At 42.1% G+C, this 15,211-nt stretch overlaps 1 protein-coding gene across 2 annotated transcripts in view; it reads left to right on the top strand.

Annotated features, from left to right (window-relative positions):
* Positions 1–15,211, top strand: part of PHAF1 (phagophore assembly factor 1) — a 271,043-nt gene that overhangs the window by 190,502 nt on the left and 65,330 nt on the right. For both annotated transcript variants that reach the window (XM_086947677.1, XM_086947678.1), the window contains one exon: positions 14,311–14,423. In XM_086947677.1, the coding sequence (XP_086803803.1) occupies positions 14,311–14,423 (113 nt within the window). The remainder of the gene's footprint in view (positions 1–14,310; positions 14,424–15,211) is intronic.

Below are 15,211 nucleotides of genomic sequence, written 5' to 3'. Positions count from 1 at the left end.
CAGAAGTTTTAAAAAACAGATATATACTTTGCACTAGATATTAGTATATATAGATCTATACATTCCCGGTACTGATGAGGTGGGAAATATTTAGCAAATTGCTCCAACTACCACGGCAATGTGTGTATATATACTATTTATGTCTATCAATATTCAAGATTCTTAGCTATACAAGTTATTTAAAAATAATTTACATCAGAAACCTATACTAATAGAGAAAAAGCAGCTCCATATTAACAGGCCTTGCAGCGTTAGACAAATCTCTTTTCCTCCTTCACAGTGTTTGACCCTGCTGTTTTTGATTGTTCAAGAAATGATTCACCGCATTTAGTATAACAATGAGTAGCTATCACAGATTACTCATCTCCCTGACCCATAGTGCAGTACATAAAAGAAACAATTGTCAGGTTGCAAAATGAGTGATTTAGCCATATGTTCTAGTTTCTGTTAATTTTACCTTATAGGTTTGTAACTGTCTCATACATAGCGCGCGTCCTTGGACCCTCATTGATTGTCTTGATTGTAGGTGCCAGATTCTGATGTTAAAAATGGTTGGTATATAGCACCTAATGAAGCTGGGCAAGAGCTAGGATTTATTTTCTAGGCACTGTTATTCTGGAAAGAAGCATTGCATCATCTAGACAACACTTCACCAAATGTGGACATTGCCTCGAACTGCAATGATTCCTAGAATATAGCTGAAACATCAGCTGTTTTGTTCAGAGTGTGGGGTTTACAATCCTGTTGTGGTGATGTTTTAAACTTGTGCATTGTAATAGTCTCATACTTGTTTGTTTTTGGCATGTAGTGAGTATTCACTGTTCAGCTGAGTCAGAACGAATAGCACTATTCCATGCACACAGAACATTGATAATGATGATGTGGTCTCATATCCTCTGAAAGCTAAAGCTACCCTTTTAACCAGATCTGAATAGCTCAGGTCATGTGGAACACAAGGATCACCTCCTTGGGCATCTTTATTGACTAGAAGACTAATTTTTTAAACCTGTTTTTAAAATGTGTATATATTGTGTATGTACTTTTATGGTGTCTTTTTAAGTGCTGAATAAAGATTTATAATTGAAATTGAATTGACTAGAAGGACAACACAGTCCTTAAGAGTAGAATCATAGTTTGTGGTGCGAGAGAAGAAATAAAGCCCTAGTCTTCGAAAGTGAATTCTCAACTTGTGAAGGTGTGAAGCCCAAAAATATCTTGCCAATGGGTGGTTCACCCTTCCTATATCATGCAAAAGAGCATAATAAAAAATAAACTATCTTGAAGTTTAAGCTCTTATTGAAAATGCCTGATATGGATTAGAATGAAACTGAATTGCCTCATGGAGTCTATTCTTTGGTACAAGGTTAAACTTGCCTAGTTTATTGCTTCAAAGATTTTAGTACTTTCTCATGGATTTGTACCTTTTTTTCAGGGCAAATTTCAGTACAAATGCTACCTTATTGCTTTCTAAACAGTTCAAGTTCAAGTTCGGGCATTTATATAGCGCACTACTCACCCAGAGGGTCTCCAGGAGCTTGGGGAAGGGGTTCATTATTTGTCGAAAAGCCAGGTTTTAAGTTCTTTTCTGAAGGCGATGTGGTTTTGAGTAAGGCGGAGGTGGGTGGGGAGTGAGTTCCAGGTCTTGGCAGCCAGGAAGGAGAAGGATCTGCCCCCCATGGTGGATTTTCGGATGCGCGGGACTGCGGCGAGGGCTTGATTGGACGATCTTAGTTGGGGGGTGGGTTTGTGGAAGGACAGTTGAGTGTTGAGGCATTCGGGTCCTAGATTGTAGAGGGCCTTGTGTGCGTGGGTGAGAAGACGGAATGTAATTCTTTTGTTGATGGGAAGCCAGTGGAGGTCTTTTAGACAAATGGCCCTATCCTATGTGTACTGTTATAAACTGTCCCATTTACATCTGACAGCTATCCCCAAAAGGATACCTTTCTGTTCATAAATGTTTTTACTACTGTGCAATTACCCACCATGAATGTGTAGAATTATACAGTTGTAAATCCCACAAGGAAAAAACAGACCTCGCCTTACCTTATCAATTTGTGAACCCCTGCAAACAAATGAATTTGTGAGTGTTCAAAATCTCCTATTTTACTGTTTGCACCCTGCATAAAATCCATTTTATTTGTGCAATGAGATGGAGTAACTGCCTTTTTGAAGTGCAATGGGGAATGGATCACCCCAAAAACAGGTGTTGGGGAGGGAGTTCTCCACAAGGAAAAATGTCCTCCATGTGGGGATAAAAGAATATTATAATTGTGCATTTGCGTACCGAGCAATCTTTCAGTAGGGCACAATTGTGCACTATGTACAGTTACATGTTTGGGAGGTGGCAGTCTTTCAGAATAATTGAAAAAAGAGGTTGATCGCACATAATCTTTTTAGGATGCTGAGAAAGTGAGATCTTGGCATGCTGAACTCCGCTTATGCTCTATCCCAGGCACATGCAAGTATTCCATGCACTAAATGGTGCACATGAAGTCCATTAAAAATAAACCATGTTGGTTCAGTGGCACACTAGGAAAGTTGTCTCTGCCACCACTTCACATGCATGTTTCTGCGGAGTTTTGTGAATAAGGGAAATCATAACTCTGCACCAGTCAGGAATACTACTTCTACGAGAGCAGATATACAATTTGTGAATCAGGCCCACTGTTTAGCTATTATACTGCATTAATTTGTGGGATTGTCACATGAAGAAATAAATTGAAATTGTATTTATAGTATAAAGTGTGCAAATATCCAAAAGGTGTTTCAGCGTTTAGAAGCAAGGCTTGAAGCCAGCTATAAGGAGTTGGTAAACAGCCATATTTTTAGCTGCCTCTTGGAAGATGAATGATTGTGTGCACCAGAAAGCAATGCACAGGGGTTTGAAAACTTTGTGGAAAAATACTGAAAAGACCTTCCACTAAAGCAAGCCTGGCATAATTTTGCATCTCAAAGAAGAGCGACCAAGAATTGAGCCTTTGGGTGGAATGTCAAGACAAAAGTGGCTCTGAAGAAAAGTGGAGCCAGTGACCGAAAAGGAGCCATGGCTTTGGCCATACCTCCAAAAACAACACACTTGCTTGGAGGTATTCAGTGAAATTTGACGAGATAAGAAAAGAAAGCATGATGAGGTGCACCTAGATTGAGTCTTTCTACTTTATTCTGAATGGATGCGAGCCTTCGCAAAAGAAATTTGGGAAATGCCATAGTTAAACATGAGGCGATAATGGCCGTGGCAACCATCTATTTATGTTCAAGGGCAAAAGAGCAATGATCTTACATAGAAATTCCAAATAGCAAGAAACAAGTGGAAGAAACTTCACTCACTAAAGCAGTCAAAGAAAAGGTTAAATCAAAAATCATCCCCATTTTCGAACCTGTAAGGATGGGCAACTGAAGTTCAAACGGCAGCCAGGTAGAAGATAATACTGAAGTCAGACCGCCAGAAATAACACCTTATACCAAGTTTAATTGAATCGTTCCGCATAATGTAGGAAGATGGATGCCTCCATCCAAGTGGATTATAGCTTGGGTACGAAAAAAATCTCAGATCTACCTCCCTTCTTGACTGAAAACGATTGCCTAAAGTATTCAGTAGCAAATTTGCTAAATCCTTGGGATTCAACAAGAATTACATGTGTAATTCTCTTTCAGAAAACCCTTTGCTTGGGTCGGGAGACTGTGTCTTGATTTAAGGTCTCTGGTCCATCCTTATCAGAGCATCATTCAGCTTGGCAGACACATATACCTTCCTGTGCATTACTCCAGGAATGGAGGCTGTAATTTAGAATGTGCTCAGAACATGCCTCTTATTCTGCTGCAGAATACTAATTTGTACTGTTTTGGGTCACTTCACAGTTTTCCAGTGTTGAAGTAAACCTAACCTGCTCTGCTTTTCTTTTCTGTGCAACGGGATTCTTCGACTACTTCTAGAGTATTAAAGACCTGTGATGCATTGAAGAGCAGTGGCTTGTAAGGAACTGAGATGTTATAGAAACAAAACCTCATAAGTCTGCATTGTTCTTCTAAGCTTCTTGTTCTCATAAGCCTGTTCTTCTACATTGTCTCTTCAGACATATGAGCAGGAACAAGAGAAGCAAGTATGATTTCATGATAAGCAGCAGACACTGATCTCTCCTGGAGAATTTTCTAATCTATGTTGCCCTGCTGTTTGTCTGCCTTCAGTACGAAGATAGTCTTCCCGTAGACACAGCTCAAATGGAAACACGTGGAGCTTTTTTTTCATATGTAATAATCCCCTTCATCTTTCTTTTTTTGCATCCTTCAAACTTGTATCCCACTGTTTCGTTATGCTTGTTTTTTTATCACTGTTGTTGAATTCCACACATTTTTTAGTTGATAAAACACTGTGATTGACTGATTCGTAGAGAATAATTAATGACTCGTTCAATCACTTTGTACAGTATGATCGGATTACAATCCTTTTAAGGCAACCACAATGCATTTTGGACAAAACTGGCTTCTTCGTCGTGGTGATTACTCATTTTCATGTAATCAATCTCATCTAAAGAAAAGAGAGAATTATTGCTTAAATATTGTGAGGAGAAGCTAGAGTCTAATCGTATAGAACAAATTACCATGTTTGTTCACCACCCCAGTACTGTTCAGTTTATTATGATATCTCATTCATAAAAGGGCAACAGTAGCCTTGGCTTCTGAGTTTAACCAAATTACCTATGTTAATATGTGTTTCCAAAATAATTGGTGGAAATATGAATGAGAGCCTGACTTCCCAAAAATACACATTTTTGTATCTTTTACTCTCTGGTGAGATAGCATTTGTGGAAAATATGAATTGTAAACTAAATGAAACCAAGTTTAAATGTGACCCTACCAGCCATTACTACCACTTCCAATGGCTCTGATGACTAGGATAGTTAGGAAATCAACAGAAGAGTGAATAAAAAAGTAAAGGGATAGTCAATAGCTACCACCAAATAAAGAAGTTATTTCAAACAAAGAGCAGTCAAACAGTAAGGGTTGCATGCAGAGTGCCACAAGAAGAACCCTCAGGCACCAACAAGACAGTCGGTTGCCATTTGTCTTCATTGGGTCCTTTTCAGAAAGTAGTGATTGAAAAGTTAAAAGAAGTATGGACTACTCCCCGAAAAGAATTTATTTTATTAAGGGGGTAGCTCTAACTTCATTAACCCCTTCCACGCTCATGACGAGCTGGGCTCGTCATGGTGTAGCCTCCTCGCACGCTCATGACGAGCCCAGCTCGTCATGTAACATGGGTTTTTTAAAATCTCCGCATACGGCCGTAATTACCATCGCGCCCATGAGGTTAAAAATCTTAGTGAGAAAAATCGGACAGGATAGTGGTTATGTTAGTTTGAACCACCCAGCCCTAAACAAAAAACAATATAGGTCGACATGTTTCTGCTAATACGAGCCCAAACTCGGCTCAGCGTTCATCAGGACCATACATACCTACTTCACGTGGGTGAAGCACGCTAAGGCTTCACTGCCACCTGAGGTAGACAAAATATCTAAAAAAGATTACGACCTTGTGTGTAATCAGGACACTGGAACTTCCAAGTGTTTCTCCTCCTATATGTGAGGGATTTAAGTCTGTAAGGAAAAATAAACAGAACAAAAAACACAGGATATATGTTTATATAGAAAAGCACTCTGTTTTAAAGTTTATACTTATTGCATGATATAAAAACCATTACTTATAAAGGTGTAGACACCATCACCCACTGTATGAACAATACATTGCAGTAACATCATTATGTCTAATAGCTCTCACTATGTAGCCTGTTTGATAGTCATGGAATTATATGCATATTTTACTAAAATTCCTTACAGGCATTCCTAATTGATTTAAGAAGAATTATCAAGAGAGCCAAATGGTTTCTGGGAAAGCACACAAAAACCTTGTAAGCGCAATCAACTTTCCAAGAATAAAGGAGCGCAATGGAAAATGTTTCAATCCATGTCGTTAAACAAGTGTCCCAAAACATTTTTTTTAAACGAATCTGAAGTCAATATCAATCGACCACCAGGAGCTCAGAATACTGAGCGTTATAAAAATACAAAGATACACCTTCACCACATGGAAGAGACTGGTGGTGAAAAAGTCTCTTTGTGTAAAGTACTCACATGCGTGTCGATTCTACAGGGCTCGCGGCTGGGGGAAACTCTTCACGCTCGGGGACCTAGGGAAATAATAGAGCCAGAATTTTACAAGGCTGCGGGGGGCTCGGGGTTTAGGTAGCGAACAGAGCAGCATGTTTATGCGCCGCTAGTTCAAATTGCATCACACGCTGGAGCCCAGACGGAGCTGCCGGCTATGTGTGCATGCAATTAAAGAACAGACACGCCGCATTTACCAAACACGCCGCTTTACGCTTACCTGACACCCGGCGACTCCCCGCATATAAACCTGCTTGTTGCCAGGTCCACTGCCCGAAAAGTACAGAGCCGCCATACTCCCTCAATTATAAACAAGTTTGGTCAAGAACGAATGCCGGTCATGTGACCGACAGTGACGTAGGTCGGCTCTCTTAGTTTTTCTTAAAGGGACCGTGTCTCTTAATTACTATCATTGGGCGTTCTGCCTCCATAAGTCTCATTTGAGGCTATTAGTCATTGTTTAGCTATTTCCTCATCACAAAACACAGATGGAGGGGGCTGAGAAAGGCAAAAAAACCTACACCCAAAACAATATATATATATAAAAACGGAGCACTAGGTGTTCCTATGTACAACCGAACTTAGTTGAAATTGACATTGGTCATATTATTATTATTATGAGTTTATCATTCAAAATAAAGTAACCCAGCTTGCTCGAATATCAAAACGGCCTTAGTTATTTACAGCTGGGCTAGAACACTATGACCTTTAAGTTTTCAGAGATTGCCAAAAAGGTAAATACAGAACTTTAAACCCATAGACAATTAGTCCACTCTTCGTTTATAATACCCTAATGTCAAGCGTCAGATGTTGAGATATTACCAATAGGATATTCATTAGCCAATCTTTGTAATTTACATTATTTTGCGAAAAAAGGGGGGGGGGGGAGTCAATTATTTCAGCAATTACAGTGAAAGACCAACAGCTGATCAAGGTGAGCATGGGAACTACCGTTGCATCACTGAACCCCAGGGTATAGCATCGTTCAGACCTGTTAGGTGCGTTGATAGACGGTATATCCATCTTTGTTCCCGCTCAAAAATGCTGTTTTCATTTGTTAAATTAAGCTGTTCAATAACTGTCCATCTAAGATCATTTGGACAATGGCCATGTTCAAGAAAGTGGGCAGTTAATTTTGTTGTACTCTTGCGACACCTCACATTACTGCGGTGTTCGCAGATGCGCAGTTTTATTTTTCTCGTGGTCATCCCCACATACCGGAGACCACAGGGACACGTCACAAGGTAAATAACATTGGATGAGTTGCAGTTGGTATGACCTCTCAACTGCCAAAGTTTGCCTGCCTCAAGATGAAGTATCTTCGTTGCTGTGGTAAGATGACACACACTGCATCCTCCACAAGGATAGTGGCCAGTAACCCGGGGCAATCCCCATGTTGTGAGTATATTGTTGTCCAGTGACGTCTCTGTGGTCCTTGGATGGGTGTGAACAAGTGCGTCTTGCAGGCTTCTCTCACGTTTGTAGGAAAACAGAGGTTTCTTCCATTTTCGACCATTGCTCGTTAGTATACGCCAGTGTTTTCCCACACAGCGGCTCACTGCATTCGAGATGTTACAATACGTTGTCACACACGTTAGGGGTGTTTCTGCTTCTCTGTCTTTGTTATAGTCCTCCAGAAGGGTTTCACGGTTTTGGTTCTTCGCCCTCTTGCGACTTTTTCTCAAAATGCCTTTGGGGTAACCTCTTGTTATCAATTTGTTTGTAAGGTCATCTGCCTGTGCATTGAAATCGTCAAGGTTACTACAATTTCTACGAATCCGCAGATATTGTCCAAAAGGCAGGTTCTCACGCAATGAGCGTGGGTGAAAACTCGAAAAATTGAGTACGTTGTTTTTACTTGTGTATATATATAGACTAGGATAGTTAGCCACATGGTTTCACATCATTATGCTCATATCCTTTGTGAGTTTCATGAATGTTAGTTGTCAACCAAGCATATGAGTATGGCAGTTGTGGTGGTGCAAGTACAGCAACCCAGCCTTTATTGTGGTGCATAAAGAAGGTCATGCAACAACTACCTCCGGAGAAACCCATGTGATGTCGACTTTAGATCAAAGGCTGATGGCCAATTTTGTGTCTATGTGCTAGAAATTGTAGCATATATTTTAGTCTGCTGTTGAGCAGAGCTTCTCTCTTGTCACACGTCTCATTAGATTCCCAGTGGGAGAGTGAAGGTGTCTTTGTGCCCAGTTCCAAAAATCCTTCTCCATTTCTGTGGTCCTGGCTATGTCCAAGTTAAAAGGTTCACCTTCTTTCATCTAGTCATTCCGTGCAGGACAGTATAAATAGTTCCTCATTCAGCTGTTTGGGTGTCTGGAGCTTTGGAGCTCTGATTTATTACAGTATGACCTTGTTCACAAGACTTCATCTCTGTTGTGTAATCACCAAGCACAAGTCATGTGTGATGAGGTCTTTGACCGTGTGTTCTGCTACATGCCTCGGTGCACTCATTAGTCTGGGATGGTAGCAGTAGCACAAAATTGGGGGGGGGGGGGAGAGGGGGGGGGGGGTGACTTCCTAGAGCAAAGTAAGCCAATCAAGAATCTGTAGTCAATGCAATATTGAGTGCGGACAGGAGTTTGACTAGTGTTGGATAGGCATGCTTTTAGCAAGAGAATTGGACTTAATGATGGGGGTTGCAAACATTATCACGTGCTGTTACTTTGTGGTGAATCCTTCGGTTGTCTGTTTCCCTGACTATTGCTCATCCCTGAGATCTCTCTTCGGTTTCTGTGTCGTTAAATATGGCCAACAATGTAAGTTTTAATGCTGGAAAACGGAAATTCCTGGTTCTTGGCTGTTAGAAGAAGCAGTGCAGTGCTTTCTTCTGTGAATTATTTGTTTCTTTGGCTGGGCTTTCACTTTAGAATGGTTACAGAAAGATTTTCCGAGGCGTTCTGTGATTTCGCAATTTGAAATCCTGCTAATTTTGTCCTTGTTCGGTGCATGGTTTTGCAATTTAACCTACCCGAAATGAGTCATTGATTCTCTATTTGGATTATTTCCAAATCATTCATGTACCTGCTTTTTATCTACTTCAATCAAACCATTAGTTTGTAAACTTAATTTCCTTTTAGGCTTGGTAGATTTTGATCTGGGAGGGATGATATCATGACACTTTAATTTAATTTCAGATGTCAATTAATGGTTTTGCCCTGAATAGGTGACTTTTTCTGTCATGTCTACTTTGTATCTGAAGTTCTACATAGTGTTGCTCACATGTAGCATGGACTTTACCTCTGCAGAGGAGCTGCTTCCCTGCATTCTGCAGGCACTAAAACGACCGGCAACGAGAGCCTTTGCCAGCATGACCACTCCTGACAAAGTCTCACTGCACACGACCCCCTTCCCTCAGCGCGAACTGCCTTAAACAGACGGTACCCCTGAGGTACAGGGACCTTCAATAGTTGGGCCCACATAAACTCCCCCCCCCCCCCTAAATGGACTCCATACTGGCCCCCAAACCCTGCCTGCCTGCTCTTTCTGCAGGAACCGTGGTAGCCGCGACCCAACGCCTGAAGATACCACTGCACCGAGTACCACAGCCCAAGAAATGGACCAACCGTGCCCACCGGTCCCGAGACCTTAGGAGGAGACCATCTCTAAGGAAAGAGTAGGAGTTAACCAAAACATCTGTGCAGGCTATGGTTTGTCACAGACTACTTTCTCAAGGAACCATATTTTTGGTTCGCTCAAAATAATCGTTTTTTGCTAACCTTTTTAGGTCTCAGCCTGCAATGGCTGCGCTTGCGCAGTCTCGCTGGCGAGATTTAATGAGATAGAGAGAATATCACTAGCGAGGTTAAGCCCCGCCCCTCTTCCCCATAGGCTGGCCTTCTAAACGGTGGGCAGCCATTGGAGAAGAGGTCCTAGTGACGTTCTTCTTTCTCTTTAAGCCCTGTCCTTTTCAGATTGGGTTCCTTGACTTACTGCTGAAGTAAAATGTTTCTTACCTTCTTTATGGGTCCAGATGGCCCCATAAAGAAGATAAGGAACCTTTTATCCCAGCAGGAAGTCGGGCGCCCAGTCTAAAAAGGACGGGCTAAAAGAGATAACTCGCGTCATGGCGAGTGCTTGTTTTATTTATATAGTACTGTTACTATCAAAAGCCAGGTCACAGCACTTGTGGATGAAGATTGCACAGATGTTGCTGGTACTAAGCGAGCATTACAAGGTGATGTAAATATTCAGTAAACAAGACCCTCAGGTTAGTAGTATCTGAAGAGCGCCGGGAGGATTAGCACAAGAATGAAAGCATTTGGAGCTTATCTTGAAGTGAAGAGTCTTGAAACCGATTGTTTAAGGTCTGTCAGGCGCCTAAAACCGAGGCGTCTGTTTCTCCACAGGGTCGCTCTTGGTAACCCATTGGTTAGTTCACTGAGCAGCATTGGAATATGGCCTTCTTGAGTTAAGGGACTGCAGCCTCTGCAAGACTGTTGTAAGAGGCAGTTTTCCAAAGTGCGTTTCAATGGACACAGAACTCTGAATGTGACTTAGCGTTTGAGAGCTAGTCATGGTAGGGCCGTTACTATGGATGGGTAAGCGGGATAGGATATACAATTGTTGATTGGAGAGTGAATAGATCTGCAAGATTCTTTAAACAAAAAATTTAATTTCTGCAAGTGTTTCGCAGGAAGTGGGCGAAATTGTAATAATCTTGTCTAGACCTGAAAATCTCACTTTCCTGTATTAAATTGAAAGCGGCAGGCTGCCTCCGCTGCCCAAGCGAATTTGGTAGCCTGTGCTTTTGTTGAGTGTTTCGGCTTGAGGGGTTGAAAACAAGGTTGTATGCAAAGGTAAGACCCACGTTAGTTTTGCTGTGAAGGGGGCGGAAATCGAACCCCCATTGTGGATCCCTCCCGCACCGGTACCGGATTCTGGACTTTTACTTAGGACCGTGGCAACCGTGTTCCATGGTGGTGTGCCGACTGCTTTGGACGCCTGGCAAGTTAATTCCGGCATTGTAATGGGGCAATTCAACACGGAACTGTCATCATAGACCAGTCGTGTTCTTTCCACCACCGTGACGGGCTCGCTTAGCCATTTAGATTAGGCAAAGGATCAATAGTCCTGAAGATGAACTCTTAATTAATTGAGGTTCGAAACGTCATCGACAGCATACACAAATGTCACTAATGTATTGAGAATTTATATGTGTATATGTGTAGTTCATGATTAGTCTGTATATAATTTATGCCAATCAGACTATGCCAATCAGACTGCCCCTTGTTTTGCCTACAATTTATGTTGTATGTTTCTTCTTGTGGAGTGTGTTTAGTCGGGCACCCGCTGGTGTCCCACTTACATTTTTTAGACATTGATATAATCAATCATCCATTTGAATAAAATCGTCCGGCTGGACATTAATATAGAACTATCTAGTCTATATTCATTGAATTAATCTGTTTGTTTAGGGACCATTGTCTCTGTTAAAAAGTACTACCCGTAGGTCCCTAGCGATTGCACCTTGGGTTGAATAGTGTGGCAGCATCAGCAATTGATTATGTGCACATAGTAACAGTTCAAACATTGATATCGACAAATCGTCCGGTCAGCCTATCTCCGACAGTGGTGATGGTGCTCTAGACACTGCAGATGAGAGCCTTGTTGGGGACGTGTGATTAGAGTTGTGATGTAAAAGGTCTCCAGCCAGTTGCAGGAAAAAAAATGTTCTTTTCCTTTGTAGGAGATCTGCAGTCTAGTAGGATAAACCACGGCATAGGGCACATCTGTCATTCTCAGGTTCTGCTTAATGGGTGGAAGTTATTTCTACGGGACTTTGCTTCCAGGTCTTCTTTTTTCACGGATATAATCTCAAGAACTTTCTCCATGGTAAGCAATTGTTCGCTGCAATTAGAGCCGGTATCCTTGACAACTGAGATGCTTTGTTCCGCTTCAGTTGAGCACCCATCTTGCTTTTCCAACTTGTGTGTCATGGAGTCTATTCTGGTCCACATGGTGTCCATTTTAATCTCAATGATATAAGACTTTGTTGCTTAGCTGTGAGCAGGGTTTTCAGGTCAACTGCATCGTTGGAATCTTGGATGAGTGGCTCGTCCACATGAGTCTGACCCGTGCCGCGATTGGCAGTATAAGTAGATCGGCTGTCCACAAATGACAATTACGTTTTCTGGCCGTCTGATTTTCCTTGTTGACACCGGGGGATTGAAGGGGGGGGGGGGGGAGGGGAGTGGGATCACCAATGTGTTGTAGTATGATAGGTTTGCTGGTTTTATCCTTAATCAGAATGGTAGGTGTAATGACAGGAGCATTCCAGAAGTAAAATGCCAGAAGAATTAGTCACCACAGAAGTATCATTAGGGGCCTTATTTCAGTGTCTGATTGGAGAGGTGCCAGGAGGTGAATTGCATTCGGCAGACCGACTGCAGCCCCCTCCAAGACCGAATGCTCTAAGCAACGGAGTCTGGTGTACCACACAGACCGCGCCCTGCCTCGCCCCCGCAGCCTCATTGGGGGTACGAGCAGACTTGGGTCCAGGCGGCAATAACCAAGCAGGTCCACATGATGGAGATCTGTGACACCAGAGTGAGCTATGAGTGCTCAGTGTTCTATGCAGTCTGGGACAATATGAGTGGGGCACCCTAGGCCTTGTATCACGCCTTCGGCAGATTATGTCACAGGACGCCACTCATAAGCAATGAGCAAGTCGCGGCATAGCGGGCAAAGCGAGAGGGTCACAATCCTTTTAGCATGTTTGATATTGCCTTGCCGCATGCAGCATCGCCAATCCCATCCATAAGGAGGACACCAAGTAATCCCCCCCATCTCTCTGGGCTTCATTTAAAGTCGGCACCTAGGCCGTCGTTGTTAACAGTGGGTCCTGGGACTCGTCACTCCCATGTGCAGATGTGCAGCCGCTTACAGTCTCTCCACGTACCTTTAGACATCTCTACCTCAGCAATGCGTCTGGTATCCCTTTTGCCGACATGCGTACAATGGGGTGTCAGCAGTGGCTAGTCGCCCTCAGCACAATCGCGGGTAGCAGGGCCTTCAGATCCAGTAGATTAGCAGGCTACAGGTGACCGTAGGTTTCAAGGCGCCGCTGTGACCGTCCGCCCCCGATCCTCGGCAGCAGCCAGTATGGATCTCAGGCCTCGCCACCCATTACAGCGGCCAACACAACCCAGCACACGGGATGGGGACACTCTCCACCTTGTTCGAAAACAGATCATGAGGCAGGGGGCGCTCCAAATTGTATTCCCCACTGCCACTCACCAGGGTTGGGCGGGACCTTCTGCTGTATCAGGCATCTAGTGGCCCACCATTTTCACTTCGTGGTCCCCAGCGAGACCAACAAACTGCCGGGCTGGTCTAGTGCCATTCATGGCCAGCGAGAACAGGAATCGATTCCCCGCATCGTGGACCCAGCAGTTGGCAGCTTGTTGGTTCGTGATGGCTTCGATTGTAGCAGGATATTGGTGGACTTTTCCCCTGGGCTGCAGGAGCCTCACGTCAGTGCTGCCATCTTGCACGCCGGCTCTCTGGTGCCCCAGAGTTTTATATGTATTTATGCATGGTTATGACTTTTAACCGAACAAAGGAACTGAGATTGAAGGTGATTGTACAATAATGATAGTTGGTGTTTCTTACCCTTCTTGCTGACCTTACCCTGCGACTTGATGTATCTGTTGAGGGCCAATCACTACCATTATTAACTGATTAAGTGGGTTGTATTGATTTATGGGTAAATTAAAATTTGTGGAGAGCCACCTAATGAAGCTACTATATGCCTTGTGCCTGGACATTCTAATATGTTTTCCCTTCAAATCTTCCTTTTTGAATTAGAAGGATCTGCCCTCAATGGGTGTATCTTTCAGATATTGTCAACACCCTTCTTCTGACGGCTATCCAAATTATTATACAGACTACCCTTGATTATAGGTACTTTCCCACAGCCTGGGCAAATAATGGGTTATAACACTGATATGTTTAAAAAAATGTATCTTAGCTACTTAAAAGAGCTAATTAATGAGTTATTGATCTAAAAAGGTTTGACATGGTATGTGCCCTTACGTATTTGGAATTAAGAGGCTACCAATACTGCACCAATTTATGTTAAACACCACATCTCGAGCTGATTGCTAATGAAGAACTGATTGTTTTCAGGGCTCCCGTGATGCCACTTGGCTGTTTCCTTGGAAATGTGTACGCAGAAAACGTCGATGTGTTGCGAGATGGAACTGGTGTCTCAGGTTTACGACTCCGTTTGCTTACTGCAGGTACATTCACTAGGTGGGAGTTTACATTGAGACTCATCTTCTGTTCCTTTTATGGGAAAACCAATTGGTTGTGGAGATAGTTAGCTCATAATCTGTTTGTACCTATTGCAGAAAATAAGGGCTGTCAGTCAGACTTTTTTTTGTTTAATTCCAGGATTATACCATAAAACCTGAGATAAATTTACAAGTAGTAATCACATAAAGGATATATAATATGTCATCCTATACATGATATAAAATGAATAAAAATATCAGCATGGTTTTGATGAAGATTAACAGTATCCAGTTTGTAGAACCCAATTTTTTAAGTAATGGAACCAAGTGTTATTTTGAAGTAATTGATAAATTGTGTCATGTTTAAGCTTTAGTATACCAGTTTTTTTACATGACTTGAGATCCTTAACATCCGACTGGTCACTCTAGAAAGTACAATTCCTAATGTAAATCTCAAGCGAAAGAACAAAGTATTATGATTTTTAACATTTTAGATCAGGACAACACTAAATAGTTTGATACTAGAAAACAAATCTGTGACGTGGGTTATGAATATAGTTAAACACATTTTCTTCTTCATTAATGAATGATTTAAAGAAGCCTTCCTCTCATCTTATAAAAAGGCCATGAAATATTAAGTTATTTCAGTTTATTGGTCACAAATGCACACACCTGATGTAGCTGTGTATGAACCATTTGCACTTACAAATGCCTAACAGCAGAACAGCTAATCTGAATTTTACATACAATTCAATTCAATACACTTTATTCGATTAGATTAAAATCATAAACGG

This window comes from Lissotriton vulgaris, chromosome 12 (assembly GCF_964263255.1).
Source record: "Lissotriton vulgaris chromosome 12, aLisVul1.2, whole genome shotgun sequence".
Taxonomy (NCBI): Eukaryota; Metazoa; Chordata; class Amphibia; order Caudata; family Salamandridae; genus Lissotriton; species Lissotriton vulgaris.
Note: the sequence above shows the minus strand (reverse complement) of the source record. Positions and strands in the feature narration are given on the sequence as shown.